General features: G+C 37.6%; 1 protein-coding gene across 1 annotated transcript; it reads right to left on the bottom strand.

Moving 5' to 3' along the window:
• Positions 1-271: 271 nt before the first annotated feature.
• On the bottom strand, positions 272-15393 carry LOC104070119 (SUN domain-containing protein 1-like; the record flags this gene model as incomplete). The annotated part of the gene is made up of 13 exons (XM_009585560.1): positions 15294-15393; positions 9903-10097; positions 9374-9564; positions 8205-8231; positions 7906-8100; positions 6002-6124; positions 4887-4970; positions 4454-4564; positions 2943-3041; positions 2186-2279; positions 2012-2070; positions 652-797; positions 272-496 (listed from the first exon to the last, which is right to left on the bottom strand). Coding segments are annotated over exons 1-13 (1626 nt in total), but the record flags the coding sequence as incomplete, so codon positions are not given.
• Positions 15394-20541: the final 5148 nt, after the last annotated feature.

Here is a 20541-nt window from a genome sequence, read left to right as displayed (position 1 = left end):
TGAGCCCTGGGGAACACCGCTCGTGACTTATGAAAACAGGATAAATCCAGCTGCTTTTCAGCAATGCAAGATTCTACTTTAGACCACCTATCTGGAATTAATTCTTTGTCAGCAATAACAAAAGACGAACAAATGCCAATGACTACTCCCTGGCATTTACTACCTATCAGTTAATTCTGTAACAGAAAAAGAATCCAAAGTCAAATCGCTAGTAATCTGCATTATTAAAACAGAACACTTTGATCAGTAACAGAAAGCATCACTATCTTACCTTTTCCTCCAGTTTCATATCTTTAAGATGTTGACCCATCACATTTTTTATTAGCTTCAATGTTTCACTTTTGTCACTCATCTGGGCAACCTGATCTTGAAGATTATGGAGTAAAAGCATCACTTTGCTATATTCTTCATCATGGTGATGGCATTTGTCAGATACGAAGGCCATTTGCTTTTCCAGTTCACTTATACGACCAGAATCAAAGATATTTATGGTATCCTAAGGTATAAAGATTTTTTTTTTAATATATAAAAATCAAGACATTTATTTACATTACCCTTGTGTATCAAGTAGTTACTGCAAAATATTGAAGACATGGAAGTTAAGAAGTCTTAAAAGATATGAAAGTTCTTCCCTAGACTGCTCTCCCTTACCTTTGGGGGTTGCACAGAGTGAAAAGAATCAGCCTGTGGTTCAGGAACACGAACAGAGTCATCTGTTCTCTGTATTGTATGAAGTCTTGTCCAGTTCAATGAAGGTAATAATGAAATGAAGCCATCAAGCCCCCAGAACCATATACCTACATCAGAAACAAAAGCAAAAAGGGTGTTCAAGAGAATTCTCCCTTAAGACTGCTTATATCTACAAATTGTCTTCTTACTTAAGGACACATGCTACTTTAAGTTTGCAAGGTAGATGTCACACAGTGGACACTACTCCAGTCTAAATAAAAATCAGCATGAGCCAGCTTCAAAATTGTTAAGTCAAGCACTCAAGAATATTAGGGAACATCCATCAGTACCACTCACACAGTTGTAAGGCAGGCAACTTGTGCCTATATATCATGATATATCCTTAAACTCATACTACTGCTTCGCTGGGACCTAGATCTCATTTATTAAGACAGGCCATACTCACTGAAGACAGATGTAAATACTGCTTTTTATCTCAATGGAAAATATTTTGCCTTATACCCTGCTTACTATATACCACATTGCATAATATCTAATAAAAGTTGGAGGAAACTTAGGCTTCCATGGAAACAATCTAGCATTTCACGAAGATTACACTTATTTTTGCAATAGCTTAGTGAGAAGTAGCAGCATTTTCTACACAGGGTAGCTTCTTCCTTTCTTATTCTCCCTAGTACAGAGAATTTTGAATCCCCGCTCTAGGTTTCTGAGAAGCTTCATCTTCTCCCCAAAGTAGCTACAAGTTTTTTTAGGACATGCAAAGATTGAAACTGCTTTTCAGAAATGGCCCTGCACTTTCGGTAAGTATTTTAAACTGACTTTGTTTCAAATTAGACAGCTGGCCTGCAATATTGTCAACTAACCAGTCTAAATAGCAGTATTTTAAGCAACTAAAGCATGGCCTAGAGCAAAGGAAAGATTTAGGATGAGTTGGTAAAAGAACTTAACCACACTTTTATGGAGATCAACAACAATCAAAGCAACCAGTACGCAGCCTACTCTATGAGCTCATAGCTATTCCTATGAAGGATGTAAAGGGAGGAAAAAAAAAAGGACTTCAGTGCATTTACTTACTCACCCACTCTCTCTGTCTAAAGAGCTCTGTGAAATTAAATCAAGGGGATTCCTTTCATGGTAAGGGGAAAGCTCACTGACTTGTCAGTACTTTGAAAGCTTGAATTACTGCCCTGTTCACAAACAAACTTGCTCTTTTTTGCTTCTACATCTTCTTCATAAACCGAAAGTTCAACTAAAAATGCTATTTTGGAACAGCTGTAGTAAGCATACCCCGATTTGTATTATAACTAAACGATTCACATACCTAGTAGAAACAGGAGTGGGATAAGAAACAGTAATAGCTTGTAGATCTTTGGAAGGCATCTAGAGAGAGAGAGGAAAGTTTACAAGAAACGATACATTTATCATATTTTATTGTTTTATATTATAACTGGGTAAATAATTTGTTCACAAAGCAATTTTTTCAAAGGATACACACCTTCTAAGAAGAAACACCTTGAGCAAAGACATCAGAGTAACAAGTTGATACCACCCAGTTCTAAGCAACCTGAACATGCCAGAAGCTGCCCTCCCTAGAAGACAAAAAGTAGCAGGGTGAAATGTAATTACTGCAGCACATGTTCAAAGAAACCAAGCAGAGGGACATGCAACTGTGGCCAACAACACTTTGCACAGCAGAGAAATGCATGAGTACAGGCAACGCATGCAGCTTATTAACATCTAAATATCACAAGTATGACAGCATTATCACATCAGCTACTCAACAAAACCAGCAGTCATGCAAAAAGATAAAATGCTCATTTGTTATAACAATGCTATCTTGCTGGAAATTCAGCATTAATGCTTGAATCCAAGTTACCACGGACTGAAGACCTCAGCATCTTTCAAGAAATGCAGAGATTAGCAGTATCAGTTTTTGCTAAGAGGAATGCCATGATAGGAAGCAACTACCAAACCAAACACACCACGTTACTCTTGACACCCCATATTCTGTGCTATTCACACACTCATTCCCTCATGAAACAGTCTGGTTAGTCTCCCATTATGCCTGTGAACAGAAAAATACCCTCTCATTAAGCATATTTTGGTCAATAAAGTAAAGCAAAGCAGCACATGCATTTCAAGATACAAAAGCTACAGCATAAGCATAGCTGAATTAGTGTAAGCCACATACTGCAGATTCCTAGTTTGTCAAAAGGAACAGGCAATGCACACACAGAGATTAGGATAGTAACCTGGAGAAAGAACGGCCAGCCAAAGTAGAGACACCACCTTCTGAGACACAAGCCATCCCGTCGCTCCCACTGTTCGCAACATGTGAAGCATAAAGTAACCTAGATTATAACAAATTAACTCTATGTGGTAACAAACACAGGTGAGCTTAAGGTTCTTTTGCAGTACATGCAGTAAAACAGACTCAATCCCCTGCCCATTACATGTTCTGCATAGTTTTAAACCATACCTTTCAGTAATCTACAAACTTGGTTCTTCATTATTTAAAAGCAAAGCAAGCCACTAATAAATATGAAACCAAGTAAACCCAAGACAATTTAGAAACAGAATTCTCACGTATAAACAGAATGATCAACAGCATCTGTGCAGTTAGAATTTCCAAAATTAGCAAAAAGTTTACATTTTGTAGCATGTTTATCTAACAATGCCATGTTAAGTATAACAGAGAATAGCAAAAAAAGTACTACCATAAAAACAAGTTTTAAGCACATCATTACTCTAAAAGCATCTTAGTTGTTCTGAATTATACATTGAGTTAGCTATCTCAGTTCATGTGTAGAAGAGGGAACAATTAAAAATTTTAAATCCTAGTGAAAGAATTAAATAATGGTGTCTAAGAAATACTGATAAATAATAGAAGATAAATTTACTGCTTGTAATTTTTTCATTAAATTGAACAAGGAACTTCAGTATATCAGTTTTGAAGCTAAAAAAAAAAAAAAAAAAGAAAACCACCACCACCAAGAAAACCCCAATGCACTATAACAAAATGCTGTAACTTAAAGCCCACTGAAGGCAACAATTACTATATCCAAGACCACGACTGTTCGTTCTACAGAACAAACTACGTAGTATACATTTAGAAAATAATCCTAAAGTTTTAATTAGCAGGTATGTCTGGGTTAATCTGAGGGATTATAGATATACCAACCCAACATTTTGCAAAGCATTTAGGTGACTGAAGTGTCTCAAATCATTTTCCTTTGCTGAATAAAGAGCACTCAACAGATTCTTGATGCCTCTGTCATTCAAGCTAGGGAATGCTCATCTCCCAGGGAAGATTCTATCCCTATATAAGATTCCTGTAAAAATTGACTATCACTAGGACAAAAATAAAATGTTAAAACCCCTTTATTCAAATAATCTGCACACCAATACCTCATACCTTGCTTTCATTTAAAGGCAGCTTTTCAAACTATCGAGTGTACAGACTTCCCCAAAGTGCAATAAATTAACAATCTGACTTGTTCTTTCTAACATACAAGGTATATGTTCTCCCTACACCTTGTTTTGACTAACAGGTAAGCAGTCTGCCAAGCTGGTACAAAAGCCAGTATCAGAGCAAGAAGTCAAACAGGAAAGATGTTAAGTAAGTTAATTTTCTAGACACTTTACACTTTTAATCTACTTTGATAGATGAAGGTAAAAATAAAAAACACAAAACAATATGTATGATTAACATTGTGAGATTGCGATGCAAAATAAAAGCAAAAGAAAAAAGGTCCAAGTCAACCTGCATAAGAAAAGGTGTGCCAAATGGTCCTTGCTACCCTTTTAGCCCGTGGGGATTGCATGTGGTCTGTGGTGTATATTTCAAGGTGTTTCTTCCCCTTACAGTCATCACCTGTTGGTTGTGGTAACAGTCGATTAATGGGACAAAGCCAGGATCAAATCAAGATTGTTACAAGATAACTTGAACAAGCCTAGTTCATAATATCAGTTATCAAAACAAAAACCACTAAGCAAACTTCAGTGGAACAAAACTTGCTTGGGAAAATATTACAGTACACCAGGCAATCACTCTTCTCCCTCCTACATCTAAGTTGCAAAACAAATGTTTACTTTGTAGCTTCCGTAGAGTCATGGGGGGCATCTGATATTACTATTATAGCAAGAACCTGGTGTACAGCCCAAGGCTAAAAGACAACATCAATCATTATACTTACATATCGATTCCTCATTTACACCAAGATGGCTGTCTTCTCTGTAAAATTCCTTTACATTCATGCTTCCACAGTAGTCTGAGTGAGCTGCAACACATTCAAAAAGCATATGTGGAATGTAACTCTCAAGTTCAAAGCCTGTCATATGCACATTTTAGCCATCATATACGCAGGTTTTTAGCTAACCTGGCTTCGTTCACTATTAAAGTCAGACTACCCACAAGAAACCTGAAAAACGGTCAAGCAAGAAGCCTACTCCGTGCAATCTTATTTTTTCTTCTTTAAGCAAAAGAGGGCCTTTTGGTTTAAAAAAAAAAAAATCTTTCTGCTTCTTTTCAGACAGCAAAGTTAGTAAAAAAATCGTAAGTAACAACTCATCAAATCTTGAGTCCCTATTCCCACCATTCTGTCAAATGGGCCAACCGTTACATCTTTGTGTTGATTTTATCAGAGATCTTAAAAGACTGAGAAGAGAGTATTAGCAAGTTATAAGGCACTGAGGCACAGAGAATGGGAGAGAATGAAGTTTTATTCACACGCAAAAATCAGTTACCTTCTGCCTATGGCAATTTAACTTCATTTGTAGAGCACGTATTATAGAAGAAAAAGCACCAAAGAAGAATCGAACATTTTCAAGGAAAACAAGATGTGCTTTAGAGTAGTGCAGAGTGATGATGGCAGCTTTAGTTTTGCAAGACAGATTTAATCAAGCTTTAAGTACACAGTGGGCTTAAGGGTAACAAGATAGTCCAAACCTAAAGACATTGAAAAGTGAGGATTTGACACTAAGAGTTTTTAAAAATCAACTTAAGTTTCTCAATTTAAACATTGCCTTCTACCACTTCCTAGTAAAAATCAACACGTGAATCTTAGCTGTAAAACAGGTCTCACATACATGAATCCTGATACTTCCAAAACAGAGAGAAAGTATGAGAAGGGTAGTACAACTGAGATAACTAAATCATAATAATAAAAAAGGGAGAAAGACAGAAGCCAGCCAAAAGACGATAGAAAAAGAACACCATAGTGCCAAAGATGAAGCCCATAAGGAGAAAAAAAAAACCAACACACATATTCTGGCTCTGTGTGGAGACCAAGGAAGACAACTGAAAAGGTACCTTTAAATTCATAACCCAGCTTCAGCAAAACCATTTGAAATAGTTGCACTAATAGTGATGCAAAAGATGCTGCAGCATGTTTGACCAATCGCAGAATCTTACTCACGTAGAAATAGGTTCCTCCTATTGAAAAAAACAGTGTGAATACAAATTATTTGCCTACATAAAGATGTACTTCTATTCTCTGGTGACCATTAGCTTGTGGAAGAGTAAGAACAAAGCATGAAAAGCCTTTGTTCAGTCAGGAGTATGAACTTAAGCAAGCATGGTTTGAAAAATCTGGATGCATTAGATATTACAGCAAAGCTTTTGTAAGAACTACACATCCTCAGGAAAATTCCTTCAAGACAGAACGTATGACTTCAGCAAGAATATCTTTTCTTGTGAGAATTAAGAACTCTAAATAGCAATGAATTCCTTGCTTACAGAACTCAGGGTTTCTCAATGATGTGAGCTGTTCATACTGATTTTGTGGGTCACAGCTCCAAAAAGACAAACTACATTCTTATTTTGGATTTGAAAGGGTGAGGACTTTTCACCTTCTTCTCCACCTTTACATTGGAGGAAGTTACTACAGCGGTCTCCCTCAAGTGCTAGAGACACACACTTCTCCTTCAGAGCCACGGGAACAAAGCCACAGCCCACCACACTGCTGCCTTCCTAGAACCAGCCACATTCTAAAAACCTGCCGTGATTGTGTGCCCCTTTTCCCGCCGCCACCCCCCGCTCCCCCAAGTTTAACCCAAACAACTGGATTAAAGTTCAAAGGAACATACAAAGATGAGTTCCTCATAAAATTCTCCTACTTGAATACAAACTCAGGAGCACAGAAAACAGTTTTCATACAGTGTCACTTTAAGAAGTTCATTATGCCACGCCAAAAGAATTCCCGTGCTACACTTCAACTAAAAAGAAATCTTTCCTCAAAGCATTTAAAGTCGCACCTTATAGTCCAAACAAACCGATTTCTTGCTACTGAAACATACTTCATTCAAGAATAACACACCTACAGAATCCCAAAATTGGTTCCTTTCTAATTCAAGGCCACTCAAGAAACAACTTCTTCGTGGTAACCAGGACTACCAACAATCAAGAAATTCAAGATGCTATGCAAGAGGCAGGCAGACACAGTCAAGATACTGAGGACAACCTCAAGACACTGAGGACAACCATCCATAGAACAGAGATGGCCTTGGAAAGGCAGAACCTTATTTACAGCAGATTCATTTGTTTTCGAGCTTTAGGAATGTAGTCACTAGGAAGTCTATTTGGAATCAGTTTTTTCCCTTTGGAGTTCATTTTTTCAAGTGGTTGAGGTTTAGCTTCTAAAAACACTCAATTAAGCTGCAAGGTTAAATGAGGAGGGAAAAGAAAAAAAAAAAAAAGACAGAAGTAGAAAGGTATCTCTCAGATCTCCTGGATAGCAGAAGCACTGCAAAGTAACAATTCTGCTCAATCTTGAAAGTTCAAATCATGTAATAAAAAAGTGCATAAGAAAGTTTCTACCTGAAAACCCTGACCAAAAGCTTCTTAGACAGACACATATAGATCCAATACCAGATTAGGAGACTCTTATGATCAGCGCTGGTTAGAACTGCCCATTGTGTTCTAAATCAGTTTGGAAATGTAACTTGCTACGATACCACAGCATTTTCATTTTGAAATTGTTTAATTCCTACAGCAGCATTGAAAAAAGTTGATAATTATATACCAGAAGCTGACAAGTACATAAAGTTTCAATTGATATAGAAAAAGATACTTCATACAAGCTGATCTCTAGAATTTAGTTATTGGTAAATTTAGCAGGGGAGGAAAAGTGCTTAAATAACACTACATGGAAAATGCATCAATTAAACTGTGCACCATTCTGCCACGCAGATAAAACACAGGAGAAAGTAACTTACTAGATGCATGTTTCTGGCTCCTGTCCCTAGAGTAAATTCTGGAAGATGGCACATGAGAAGCTGAGTATGCTGTAAGAACCTCCTTCCGTTCAGAAAGCATGCTGCAGTCACTGCAAGTGTAGCCATTGATCATTGTGGTCTGTGTTTCTGCTGTTGTTATATCGCCATTTCCCTGCATCAGTGTAGTATCACTACCTAGCAAGCCAAGAGTAAAACATTCAGTGCATTGACATCAGTATTGCCATCACTAGTTACCACTAAATAGAATGCACATGGAAAGAAAAGGAAAGTGTAGTTACCTTTAGGGTCACCTTCATCATCAAGACCTTCAAAGGGAAAAAAAAAAAAAAAAAAAAAGAATTTGGTCCCAAATACAAGGAAGTCCCGTAATCAACTACGATATCTGACATGAACTCAAATTAGAAGTCCCACTAATTTTAAGACTGCAAAGAAAAGCCACTTTATGATTCGTATTTAAAATTTTGCAGTCCACCACGTATATTCACACATTAACGTAGTAGGGTAACAGTTAGGGAAAAGCATTCTACTACGGAAGCGGCAGACAAAATAATATGAATGACAGCTACACCTTTTCTTAGCTCCCATGTGACTTTAAAGCAGCTGATTACAAGCTTACACTGTTCTTGTTGCTTGGTAGCTACTTTGGTACTACTGTATTTTAAGATACTGTTTTAAGAGCCAGGTAATCTAAAGTTTAGAATGTGTTCTACTAAGATTGAAACAATTCTTTACATTAAGAATCTGGGAAGGTCACAAGCATACTGACTGAAAACAAACAGTCTGAATTGGGAGATATAATAAGTTGTTGATCTTCTCCTACACAACACTTTACGTAGACAATGCTTTATGTAGACAACTCCCATATTTTCGTCTTCAGTGAAGAAAGTAGGTTCCAGAAAAGTATACTTGTATACACTGGAAAAACCAAACCTGCCAGCCACACACAAAAACCCTCTCAGGAAATCCTGAAGTGCCACTAATTTGAAATTTTCAGATTAAGGTATGCGAAGTTGAAACATACTTCTGCCTATAAACAAACAAGAAAATGCTTTTCTTTTGGTTTTTCAAAGACAAGTTACATGTTTACCATTCTTCAAATACAGCACTCTATGCACAAGAAAGTAATTATAAGAGATAACTACATCTATACAATCTATGATGTTACATCACAAAATTGTGTATGTTTGCCTGGCATATTAACTTGACTGTGCAACATGTCCTGATGTTGACTATGCCAGTAAATCAAGTTCACACACTGGACTGTGAATTTCTAGTAGGCATCTTAGCAAGCAGACATCTACAGCAAAAGTGTAAGCACATGCATACGTTTGGGGGCAGGATGGAAAAACGGGTGGGGAAAAGAGGGAAGACGTGAACATACGTTTATACACACCAAACCATAAGCAGTTTTCACAGTTTGATACAAGCAATAGCAATCATTACCTACCCCAGAAATGATCAACCTCTGTCTGCTCTCGAATCAAAGATTCATCCAATACGGTGGATACCATTGATGTGTCACTGGCACGGCTATTGAAACTGCTTTGGCTAAAAATGGAAGAGCTGGATAGATTTTTCCTTGGTGTGTGTCTTACACTGCCAGATTGTTTATTCATACTTTTGCGTTGCTTCACCATCCTAGGAAACAAAGCAAAGACAAATAAGACAAAGCACTAAAGATGCAAAGTTTCTGTTAGTCTCTCATTTTATTAAATGAATAAAAGTCAAGATATTTCAACTGATGTGACTAGACAGATCAAATCAGGTTTAAAAGAAAATCCTCACTTTTAAGCATCTATACTTTTATAAAGACTTCATTGCAAACCACATACTGAACATAATTTTCAAAGTATGGCAGTAAACACTGAGAACAAAGAATAAAACAGTAGGTAACCTGTATTTGTACTATTGTGTTCAAACAGGAAGTCTCAAGACTCCAACCAATAAATTAACTTGTAATGATAAAAAATGCTTACTTAGAAGACTGTTCCCTGAAGGACATGTTTCCGGCATAAGAGCTGTCATGAAGGATATCATTTCGTGCATCATCTGATTTATTAAATCCTGCAGCAGCTAACCGTAAACTACGCCGTGACATTCTGGGTGAATCAAATACTGGATCTATTTTGTTTTCAGTCTCAAAATCCAAAGCAGATGAAGAGTAACTTGAACTGCAGCCAAATAAAAACAGCAAAGTTACCAGGTTTAAGAGAAAATTCCGTTAGTAACACACATGCTTTTCAAGCTAGTCTAAGTTTCCATTAAAAACAGTTTATTTGGATTATGGAGCAATTCCCACAAGATATGCCACATAAAAAAAATTTAGAAGTATGTAGATACTCAAGGTTCTCTTAAGCAATTCATATTACAAGTTTAACAACTGAAAGCAAACCACAGTTAGAAAGAAACAACCACCATGGAAACCACGTTTGAAGTTTAGCCAGAGCAAGCATTCGTTACACAGCCTAGTTCTTTTGGGACCAATTTGAGAGAGGAAGCCATTCATGACGCAGTTTCTTCAGTACGCCTCGCAGCAAATTAAAAATCACGATGCACTCTAAGTTGCAAGGTAAAGATTCATTTTTAGTCAAAGTTTATTTTTGTTTGCCAATTGCTTGTTTTGAGAACCAAAGATCCATATGCCACACAACTCTGAATTTCCATCTCCCAACAAGTAGGAACTTCCCCCCTTTAAGATACTTAAAGGCTTCCCTGCTTTAGCTACATTAGTTTAACTACCACTACTTTAAAAAAAAGTAGTTTAAAAATATTTCTTAATTTAATGCAAATCATTAGAAATATTTAACGCTGAACAAATAAAAAACATTTAGAGTCTTTCATCTGTTTTTCTCTGTTTTACCCTACAGAGGGAAGTTTACATGCAGGCAAGCTTCACATCATTACCCCAGGAACACTACTCCACACTTCTACACTTGATTCTCTCAGAACCTCCATGAAAACTTACAATCATGACAGAGCAGCAACACGAGGCAAACACAAACAGATTAAACAGAGGAGTCAGTAAGAAATACATTTACTAAAACAGAACTTTAGCCTAAAGCAGAATACTCACACTCACAATCAAAGGAAACATTCAGTTAGGTAACTGAGCAGAGCTTGCTGTTACAGGGCATGGCGCAGCAGGAGGCCAGGTCCTAGAACCACTCAGCACTGTGACCCAAAGTATCTAAACGCTAAGTGCTCTAGGCCAGCTTTCCTACAGTCTGGTTCCTCTTGGGCCACAGGGATATACAGAGCTGTAACAGCAGTTACTTCAATATTCTTGGGGGGTTTGTTTGTTTTTTTAAAAGAGGAGCTGAGCAAGGTATTGTTAACTAAAGCAGCTCCTTCCCCCCAAAATCCCAAATAAAAACAAGCAAGCAAATTAGATCTGAATGAGTAGATTCTACTGTGCAATCTGTATTTGAAATGGAAGCTCTCCCTTTAAAAAATACATATAAACAGCTACTACAAAATTTATTTGTGCAAAAACAATTTAATGAAAATAATTTTCTTACAAAATCATTAAAGACCTCAGAACATTACAAAGTAATAATATGATACATATTGTAGAATCATAGAATCATTTAGTTTGGAAAAGACCATTAAGATCATCAAGTCCAACCGTTAACCTAGCACTGCCAAATCCACCACTAAACCATGTCCCTAAGCTCCCCATCTACACGTCTTTTAAATACGTCCAGGGATGGTGACTCCACCACTTCCCTGGGCAGCCTGTTCCAATGCTTGACAACCCTTTCAGTGAAGAAATTTTTCCTAATATCCAATCTAAACCTCCCCTGGCACAGCTTGAGGCCATTTCCTCATCCTATTGCTTGTTACTTGGGAGAAGAGACCAGCACCCACCTCACTACAACCTCCTTTCAGCCAGCTGTAGAGAGTGATAAGGTCTCCCCTCAGCCTCCTTGTATTACTTTGGCATACAAGTAAGTTAATATCAGAAGACCTAGTAGCTAAACCACTACTTACAGTAGTGATTTAATTCTGACAAGGTGGGTGCTTTAGAAGTGAGTTTCTTGATTGCTCCACAATGCAAAGTAAAGGACATAAGATTGGACTGTGTCCAAGCATGTGAACTGCATTTCTTTCAGCTAAAAAAACCTAACCCAGACAATGCACTGCAGGAAAGCATCTAGCTGTTCCAGCAGCAAATGGGCAATCAGCCCACAGGACCAGACCAGAGCTTGTCCAAAGTAACTTCTTCAATCGCCCAGAAGTCCACAGATTTGATGGCAGGTCTTAGGCAGCACCTGCTTGATCTTACTGGTCTGCCCTGCTAATGCTGCCACATGCAGTGCAACCCTGTGCAAGGCAGAAGTCTAAGCACAGCTTAAGACAAGCCCAGCATACATTATTATGTATATTATGCTTATTAATCCTTGCTTGCATTTGAGTGGAAGGGGGAGAGGAAGTAAGACAGGAGCCTTCTCATGTGAAAAGAGATTTAGTCTACATTTGCTTAGGTGCAAAAGCATGTAATTTTTACAGTTTTCAAAAATAGTATTTTTTAGACAGCTTGCATTCTGACAGATGTGAAGCGAGAATATGGGCTAAATACAGCTCTTCCCATTGTTCATTCTGAAAGGGTCAGAGCCGCAATAGTTTACTATCAAGTCCCTCGCTAAACAGTTGTTTCAGAACTCAGTTGTGCTATTTACACTTGCCACTATGCATTTGCTTTTCCTCATCTTCACCCAATGTTTCTTACAGATACTCAATTCACAAGAACACAAAGTACACAGGACAAGCTGACAGCTGTGACCAGCCTCAATTTGTTTCTGTTTATGAACACTTGCTGTTATTAAGTATCTCAATGAATATTTATATCAATTTGAGTTGAAAGAATAGCTTGGAATTGGGCTCTACTATCTTAAAAAAAAAAAAAAAAAGAAAAAATCATGGGATCTTTTCCTCTTTAAACAAAAAAAGAGATTTTCTCTTGCTTGGATAGTAATTCTCTTCACATTGGAAGTGAAGAGAATTATCTGTCCTCTGTCAGCAGGACAGTATCTATAAGTCTCCTAACTTGCCATCGCACTTTCCACGCTTTGGAAAGCAGCCTTTTTTCTTCTACAGAAAAGACCGCAGTAAACAAAAAACCCCTGCCTTTTGTTTCACAGGACAGAAGTGCATCTGTACATTGAAGGTACTCCTATCCAATATGTATAGCTAGCAAAAAAACATATTAAAGGTGTGATGCAATTAGCCTACACTCCTAGATAACCCACACAAACAGCGCAGACTCTGGTTCCTTCCACCGACAAACAGCTCCCACAGCTGCTGGCAGATCTGCGACTGTATCTAGTCTTACATTTCCAGCTTCTTAGCTATTCTCCTTCACATGAGCTTCTACAGAATAAGAATGTCCTAGACTTCAGTGGGTTAATTTTCAAGTTTATAAGTGGAATGAGAATGAGGTCTGCCAATTCTAGCACACCTATAGCTTTGTCTGGAGGACCTTAAGTGTCATTTATTTTATAAGTATTCCTTGCAATGACAAGGGCAGTAATGTTCTTGATTATTGAAGATAATAATAGATAAATGCAATACACCTAGAGAATATAGCTAAACAGATGTCTTCTAACATGGACACAGGCATATAATCAGCATACGAATGTTCATATGCCTTCTGACCAGGGCATTGCTTATATTAACTGGCCAAGGACACTACCTTGAGTTTAGCTATTGCTTCAATCAGTCCCAGAACACACACAAAAAATATCAAAGGATTTTATTCAACTGTGCTGCAGAAAGTTACATCCTGATTTAATGCTCTGACACAGGAAAAAAAAAAACAAACAACCAAATTCTCATCAATTTAATCCATATTTGTGAAGAAAAAGCAGTGTTAAAGGTACCCAAATTGACAAAAACAACACAACTCAGAAGATGATGGTGACTAAAGGAAAGGTCAGCTTGAAGAGGGGGGTGTAAATTACATCTCGACAAGTAGGTGAGATTCACTTGACTTGCATTTTGAGGAGGATAAAGGTTATTTAGCTGTATCAGTTTAACGCTTTTCTGGTTTGGGCTGGAGGAGTAAAAGCACAAAGTAGAAGCCCTACAAACAGTTACGAACACAGAGTAATCCCAGTGAGTATTAATATAAATTCTATTAGTAGGCCATAACCAACTATTAATAGCTTTGTGGTATCTAATTTCACTGTACTTCTTTCTGCAGTGCTACATGCACAGGCCAATTTCTTCAACGAAACTCACAGACAGATTTGTAAAGATTGAATTGTCAAAGGCAGAACAAGCCAGAGCAGAGTATAAGCAAAACAAATGCAGATGGGGAGAAGAGGAGAAGGAATGAACTTTAGCATGAAAATATTTCTGACTAGCAACTCTACCTAACTCACCCTTTCCTCAGATTCTTCAAATATTGCTTGACCCAAGGCAGGAAGAGCTACATCAATAATACATGGCATTCTCCACAGATTCAGCAAGCAAACACACAGCGAGAGTCTGCTCAAAAGACTGTAGTTCACTCTTGACACCCTGAAAGCAGTGTACCAAGTAATTTCCCCCCCATTATTTTAATATTTGGGGCTTCACAGAATTTTTCAAGAGGAAATTTTAAAGAAAGTGCTTGCTAATCCTTCCTTTCTACAGAAGGAAGAATCACAATGAATTAATTTGAACCTGGTTACACTATACTTGCCTTCATTAAGTCAGTTACTAAACTTCAGCTTATCCAGCTCTATCCATTTCTGAACATCTACATCTAACATAGTTTAACACAGCAAAATGGGAGGCCAAAACTAGCAAACACATTACAGAGTTATTTTTAGAAAACGAAATTAATTTAAGAAAAACAGTCTAATAATGGTCAGTTTAATAAAAAGATACAAGAAAAAACAAGTTCATTAGAATACAGATTTTACATTCACACAACAAGCAGTTTTGCTAAAAAAAAAAAGTAATCAATATGCAACTTCCAGCCAAGTTCCACACTAGCAGCAATGAGTGCGTATCAATCAGTGTTTTAAAGTGAAAATGGTGCCAAGTTACAGAAGAAAACACACACAGAAGTTACAAGACATACCAGAAAACATCTAAGAATTTTGATGACGTATTTATAGAAACAAAACAGCAATTGTAACTAGGCGGAGACTAGTTTATTCATAGCAACTAATAAACACTGAGTCATTATCTTAGTCATTGTCCTGTTAGTTCAACGTGTATTCTTTCCGCCTTTAGAAGACAGCAGTTATGTTCAAAACAGACTAGATAAAGCATGCTTCTTCAAAGTAGTCAGCTACTTACCGTGAAAGCTAAACTCTCCAGAATTAACAACATTCAGAGAACATATAGTTTCTCTACAAGAAGAAAAGAATTCTCACCTGAGTGCGTATGTATAGCCAGTGTTCTCTGGCAGACATTGGGGAGGAGTGTACGTGTGTAGACGTGAAAAGTCCATGTTGACTGTTTCAAATCATACTGTAAAAGGTGAAAATAAAGTAATGCAATGACTTAAAATTACGTAAAGTCCATGTAAGAGCCCTTGCACTGTTCAGCCTGTGTTATGAAGTATTGAAATAAAAAAGCTACTGTTACAGAAACATGGAGCTCTCAGTATTTCAGCAGTATTGCTGCTGGTGCTAGATATCCCTTATCATTACTGCATGAAGCTCAGTGTATTTCTGACTGCAACTTTCTTTATGATATTCTATTTTCAGCAATTTCCGAGTTCTCTGGAACATTACTGTAATACGAGCCAAGCTCTTATCACAACTACACTACAACACTTCCACAGGAACTAAGTTATGCTAGCATCCCCAAAAGCTGAGCATAAAGATTTAAAAAACTATGTAGCCATACTTTCAGAGATCTGGTCACAATGAGTTTTGCTTTGAAAGCCCACTGAGCAAAGCACAGGCTGTGCTGTGCACCAACAAAGTGTAACACAGATGAAACTTGAGAAAGTTTTTACATACAGTCAAATCATTTTACTCTACAACCTTTGAACACCATCCACTAAGCAGCAAGGGAGTTTCCTTAATTTCACATCAAACCGTAGTATTTGGTATCGGTTAATTGTCGTAAAAACACTGAATACACACCCTAGCAGAAAAGCCAACTGCAAAATGACTCACATGGCTAGAATTAGGTACATTTTCCAGGCTTCCATCCACTTCCAAAAAAAAAAAAAACCAAAACCAAAACCAAAACCCGAACCCAACCCACACTTGTAAAACTTTCCATGGGGTCTTTGAAAGGCATTATAGATTTAGGAAGAAAATAAAAACTGATGTTGTCATATCAAGAAACTTGCAGAGCTGCACAGGTGACTACTTGTGGTATTATGTACGATTTGACTTTTAAATTCAAAATATTTGCAAAAAACCGTGAGCCCTTCTCAGTTTCATTAGCCACAAGAAAAGTTTCATTTTTCTAGAAAAGATTCTTTGATAGTAGGTTATTCGTGGTTAACAAATAGGGATTTGGCTATCCTAGATTTGCATGGTGAGCAAAGCAGAATCCTGGCTATTTTCAGATTATCTACAGCTCCTGTTTCAGCAGCAGTAAAATATATTTCACACAACCGTGTTGACATGCCTAAACTAAGATAAAAATATCCCTAGCTACACTAATTCTTATAATCAAAACATCAACAAGTATCTCATTTTGGAGACGCACTTTGCTATGCTGAAATAAGAGTTTTGTACAGCGACATATATATAAGAAATAGACAGAAAGGACAGAATCACAGGTAATAGTTCAAAAAGGAATCTCTACACATAACACTAAAATGCTCTTCATCAATCTACCTGTAGCCTCCAAATCCTGATGTCAATAAAGCAGGAGGATATTTCCATTACTACTGAAGACAGAGTTTCCTTCCTGTTTTTAAAAATCAAAACTTACAGGCCTAAACATTGTAGCTTTCTGAAAGCAAGCACCTCCCACACATATATGGGGTTAATGAAAATTTAGGTCTCTCACTTCCGCTATTTATAATATTAAAACACTGATGTCTAGAGAAAGCATCTCCATTAAGGGATCTTTCTCTAAACTTACTTCACTTGTCCCAGAGCCATAATGCTTTCACTGGCTTGTATATAAAATTTGTTGTTTGTTTAGAGGAAGCTTAAATCAGTAGTGCAGAAGTATTAGCAAAGCAGTCTAATTCCCTTGCTAGAATAAGCAGCAAATACTGCTAGAATACACAACAACTGCTGCCATACTTTAACAACAATTTAGAGCTCATTTTAGGGACCAGACAGTGATGATTCCTCAGTAATGAAAGTGGAAATACAGTGAATTTCAAGATGCGGGATGTTGATAACATCAGATAGCACTTGTTTTAAATAATAAAAAACCAGATTTCTCAGACATATGACTATTGAAATTAAAAAACACGATTAAGGTTGATCTGTTTAAATTGGTCCATCCCAATAGAAAGATTTTTGAAACCACAAGCCAGGGATACTTTTGTTTAGTTTCCACTGGAGCTGATCTTCACTACTTAGCACACATCATTTCGTCAATAAACCTACTTTTTAACTGGCAACTCAATAGCTGATATAATGCTTTTGACACCCAGCAATATTTTCCCACATGGAAAGCTAGGCTATGTGAGTGAGCTTTCCGTAGCTACCCAACTCCTCCCTCTGTCTCTGCTACCCATACAGGCAGGGCAAAGGCAGACTTTGAAAAATAACATATTGACTCAGCTTCTTTCCTCTTCTCCTTTCCCACCAGTTCTCTATTTACTTGATTTCTAAATAAATAAAATGCTACAATTTACATTATATTCCTTATTTGCTAAGGTTTGAAATGTATCATTAAGTTAGTATTAGACAAAATAGGTACTTGACAATGGCATTGCTAACCGAAAAGCCTTGCGGGTATTTATGCGTAGGTCTATTAATAGCTGGTTTTCATAGCCCCAAGATCTCGGGTAAAGGTAACAGGTTGGCCATTTAAACACTACATAGATAGAAATCACTCTTAGAAAATTTAGGGGATTGGTTTGATTCACTGTTTGTCTGATGCTCTAAAATTAATTCAGACTCAACAGAAAAAACCTTTACCCAATTTTTCAAAGGAACAAAACAGCCTTAACTGACTTAAGCAGAACTTGAAAGTAATCTTCAGAGATAACCACCACAATTTTCAAAAACAAGCATCTAAAATTTACTATCAAGCTGGATTTTTTTTTTTTAAACCTGACTACAAGTTCAATAGCTTAATTTTAGTAATCCATTTCTTCAACACCCCACCCCCCCAACAAACGATCAACCCAATTTATTTAGAAATATTCTACATACTTATTACAGCAGAACTTTAAACAGAACAGACCAGGGATGGGTGGAGGACAGTAACTCCCTCTAATTTGTTCACTCTTGTTTAACACCACTCCACCTTTCATATATTATTTCTTCTCGTTTATGAAACTTTCACTTACAACTGGAACAGAAAAAGAGACATGCTAATAAAATATTCTGGAAATTTAAAACCACAAAGCTTGGCAGAGAACCTGAGAGGTAGACACAGTACTTAGTCCCACTTTAAACACTTCTGGGTGCCCAGCAGATTTCCGATTTAGGTACCATAGATCTGTCTGGACTCACATTCGTGTAGGCTTTTGGTATCAGCTTTGCTGCAATCATTACTGGGCCCAAACTTTAAGTAGCCCGTTTTCCTTCCTCAGAAGCCCATAAACATCTATTTTTAAGTACTAAGGGATCTATAGTGAAAGAACTTAGCATGTAGTTAAAACCCAAGTAATGAGAGTACATTTATAAGACAACCTAGAGGCAATTAGAGAAGCACACGTTTCAGCTAGAATGCAAGTGGACACCAGAATGCGCCTCAACTTAGAAACCAACTTCCACGTTCCTGCAGAGGAGACAGCCGGACTATTTGCTTCTTTGGGGAAGCAGACAACAACAATCATCTCAAGTATCATCTCTCCTTTGCAATTCAACTGAATCAGTATTACAATAAATCAGCAGAGTAGAAGGGAAGGAGAAGACACAGATTCTGACTTGGCCAGAACACAAGGAAGCACAGGGACTCCTGTCATCAGTGCAGCAGAATTTACCTTTGCACAAAGCCCCTTGGCTGTCTCTGGAGGATGTGGACTACGAAGCATCTGAGTGACATGAGGCCACAACCACTACCTCATGAGCCTGTGCATCTGAAAATCACTTTCAGAATCAGCCAGCCTCAATAAAACCCTAGTACCACTGCAGCAAGCTTCCTGGCTTTCATAGAAGATGATGAGATGCTCTGATAGCGGACTTTAAGCACAGAAGCATCACAAGAGGGGAAGCAGCACCAAATACACATCATATATACACTACAGGCACGTGGCAGGACAAGGATGAACCCCCACTTATGTCTTTTTGGGTACATAAATAGACTTCCACCAACATACTATCTAGGCATTTCCTCACAAACACCCTTTGTGATAAAGGAAGCGGTAAACTGCCATTTCACAAATGGAACCCCAGCAGAGTAGAAATATTCACCAGGAAGTCTGTTATAGAATGAGAAAATTTGCAAGAAAGCATGTCTTTTTTACATTACAAGGGGTAAAAAAAATTATACATTTGAAGTCTTAGAGAGATGTTGATAGTAATAGTACTACTTCAATTAGAACCTATTCTATCCTTACCTTTTAAAGCAAACAAACTAAGTTTAAGTCATTATGATTTAACGTACTAGTGCCACAAAAGCTAAACAGACTTCTGGGCAAATTATTAATAACAATAAAACTGGAGTATGCAAACCTATCAGTTCCTGAGAGCAAGCCATTTTTTAACTTGTAATTTCAATTTCTATTTTCTACTATTATTCAGAATAACCTAAAATTAATCTTTCTGAAAAAAAAAAAAAGGGAAATTCATAACTAAATATACTCCACAAAGAATGTTTCCACATACCCAATTAACTACAAGTTTAATCAGGCTGAAGAGCAAAGAGCTCCAAGCTAAATCACTTTATTAAAACACACATTCTTAAAACATTAGTATTCCTTTAAAACAAAAACACAATAGCAAACAAACAAAAAAATCCCAAGTAATAAAATTCACATTTTAAACTAGATGTTACCATTGCGTATTACAGCAAAGGTCCCCAAACACAGGTGTCAAACTATAACGCTACTAACAAAAAAAAGAGGCTCTTCCCAAAGCAGTAATATTGCATATTCACACTAAGTACCCCTTCAAATGGTTTTTAAAAGGAAAGTTGATAGAAACCAGCTATACGTATACGGTGAAACAATAAACACATCTGTTCATTGTTTACACACAGCACCTGAACTTTCTGACGGCAACACACGGCAACACACGGCAACACACTGAGTCATTTTATAAGCTAGGAGCCTCCAGATCATCTCACAATTAAATACATACAAAGACTTCAGCGCACAAGCCTCACCAGGCCTCTGCGTTTAAAGCGATTCAGCGCTTTGCTCAAGGCCTCCCCCATCAGACACTACAAGCTGCCACAGAGCCAGGGAGTTTCAAAGCGCTCCAGCAGCTTGCCCAGGGAAGCCTCCGGCCTGGCGGTGCCGCACGGGAAGGCGGGAAGGCGCGGCCGGTGCCCAGCGGGCTGCACCGGCTGGGGGGGCAGAGG

Source organism: Fulmarus glacialis, unplaced genomic scaffold (assembly GCF_000690835.1).
Source record: "Fulmarus glacialis isolate BGI_N327 unplaced genomic scaffold, ASM69083v1 scaffold20309, whole genome shotgun sequence".
NCBI lineage: Eukaryota > Metazoa > Chordata > Aves > Procellariiformes > Procellariidae > Fulmarus > Fulmarus glacialis.
This window is presented reverse-complemented; position numbering and strand designations above follow the sequence as displayed.